Source organism: Aplysia californica, unplaced genomic scaffold, assembly GCF_000002075.1.
Source record: "Aplysia californica isolate F4 #8 unplaced genomic scaffold, AplCal3.0 scaffold00385, whole genome shotgun sequence".
NCBI classification, from domain to species: domain Eukaryota; kingdom Metazoa; phylum Mollusca; class Gastropoda; order Aplysiida; family Aplysiidae; genus Aplysia; species Aplysia californica.
In genome coordinates this window covers 384712-387211 of record NW_004797655.1, presented here as the reverse complement: position 1 = coordinate 387211, position 2500 = coordinate 384712, and the positions used below count along the sequence as shown (strand labels likewise).

The 2500-nt window shown below is 37.0% G+C and overlaps 1 protein-coding gene across 1 annotated transcript in view; it reads right to left on the bottom strand.

The window, feature by feature from the left end:
* The window catches only part of LOC106010973, a 20603-nt gene extending 19362 nt beyond the window's left edge, over positions 1–1241 (bottom strand). Inside the window, exon 1 of the mRNA XM_013085543.2 lies at positions 931–1241. Within this exon, the coding sequence (XP_012940997.2) occupies positions 931–1185 (255 nt within the window). The 5' untranslated portion in view covers positions 1186–1241. The remainder of the gene's footprint in view (positions 1–930) is intronic.
* Between the last annotated feature and the right edge of the window lie 1259 nt (positions 1242–2500).

The window sequence follows — 2500 nt, the reverse complement described above, 5'->3', positions numbered from 1 at the left end:
ACAGATAGAAGGTTGGAATTCTAGTGTAGCAATTTCTATTTTAGTCTACCGTAATGTCATAAACGAAAAAAAAAGGACTCCCACACCTGCACACATACACAAAACACACAAGAACACACACACATACCACACATACACATGGACTCCCCTGCCATGTCCTCGCGTGGAACCGTGGTCTCTCGCTTTTTCTCTTTCTCTCTCTCTATTATATCTTTCACTCTCTCACTCTCACTTTCTCATTATTTCTCTCGCCTGTCCCCCCCCTCTCTCTCTCTCTCTCTCTCTCTCTCTCTCTCTCTCTCTCTCTCTCTCTCTCTCTCTCTCTCTCTCTCTCTCTGTATATATAATATATATATATATATATATATATATATATATATATATATATATATATATATAAAAGATCAACACTTCTTTATTTTCCAGATCCTGGCACAATGGTATGGTGTTTCACCACGTAAGCACATACACACCCACACACGCACATACGCACACACACGCACACACACATACACACACACACACACACACACACACACACACACACGCGCGCGCGCGCGCGCGCACGCAGTATGCTTGCACTCACAAACAGGCTTACAGTCACATGCATGATGCACATAAACAGTAATATAAACATAAAAATGTTAAGCTACATACATACTCAGTATTTTGATTGTAACTTTATGGGATTCTGATGCATGCTCTAAGGTCATATGACTATTTGTAACACGATGGTTGAGATAGAAGAAGTTTGATGAATGATGGTAAAAATGACCTTCTGTACCTTTCTCAGTTACATATCAGAAGCCTTGGTCTTTTATGTCTGACTGATATTTTCTTTGAGGGAACAAGGGATGCTTTATATATATATATATATATATATATATATATATATATATATATATATATATATATATATATATCCCTTACCTGCCATATTCCCCCGTGGAACCTTGGTCTAAATGATCCAGAAGCCATGCCATACTCCGAGGACACAAAAGCCAGCCTCTTCAGATAGAGATAATCGTTCTGGAAGGCACACGACTCTCGGATCTGTGACACAGTTGCCCGCACCACAGGTTCTCCTTTAGCCTCCGGTAACCTAGTGAGATCCACAGCTTGACTGGTCGCCATGGAAACAACACTGAGCAGAAGCAGGAGGCCAGCAGATCCGTGTGACATCATTTCCTTTTTTCGATGTATGTAAAACTGCCTTACGAAATAATAAAAATATAATTTCTTCATTTCTTTCTTTATAATATACTATTATTTTCTTTTTAAATTTTATTATTAAAAATTGTGTCACCGCACGGTGAAATCAGGCATTTGTCAAGTTTTGGGCTTATGCAGTTATTGGTATCATCTCAAAGCTTGTTGGTTTATCTTGCGTTACAATATTTTAAAAAATTACCCAATATGCCTCAAATAAAAGTCGAAATATTTATGAATGAAGGAGGTAGGGTCGACTAGTCGCTACCTTAGATTTGCAAAGTTCTATATGACACTTTTGGCCTTTTGAGTTATTAAAGCCATGATGTTAGAAACAAAATGATCTATCTGCTCTATCAAAATCGTAAGATAATCCGGTTTCGTTATGAAGACATTCAAATAAATGAATTCGAAAAAGTGGTCATTATGTGAAACTCAAAATCTTTGACGTTAAATTTCCCAAAACTAGGTACTGAGCAGATAGAACTTTGTAATTCTGAGGTAGCGTAGTGTAATGGGTAGGCTACAATTGCTGAGAAAATGTCCGCCAACGTTTGGTGACTTCCAAGGCTTGGGTGTCCTTGGAAACTGCAAATTTACATTTATGTGTGTCTTGGGATCAGTGTTTACGATAGAATTTACATAATTAAATCGTTGTTTATACATAGACATAAAAGGGGTTGAGACACCCCCTCCTCTCCCACACGAAAGAAAAGACACAAATCTGCCAACATAACAACGAAATAACGTTGCTTTCTTTGATTTACTTATTATGAGGAGCGCCTGACGAATATTGTTTACTGTGTTTGACTTGGTTTAGGCCCCATCTATAATACTATCGTTGGCAAGCTGCTTAAAAAGCAACGGCTTACAAGACAGAGAAAAAACAGTTTTATTATTTCCACATTATGTATTTTTCTCGCTTTTTTTCAAAATGTAGAATTTGGTTTTCACAAAATATTTCTTAAGCACCGATACTACAGATTAAGAAATTGTAATTCCAGAAAAAATTCAAAATAATTTAAAAGCGGGTCGACATTATGTAAAGGTTTGAGCTTAAGACATTTGATTTCCAAAAGGCACTTCATGCACATTCAAGTAAAAAAGAAACACCTGGGTGGTTGGCATTTGCCTTGGTTTAGTTTGCTTCTTTTTTCCTGTCAAACATCTGTCATCTTTATCTCTCCTCCTACTTTTTGCGTTCGTTTCTCTAATATTCAGCTCTTATATGACCTTATTGTGTTGCAAATGCCCGTAAAATCTTTCTAAAACTAAAACTTAGCCTACTCAA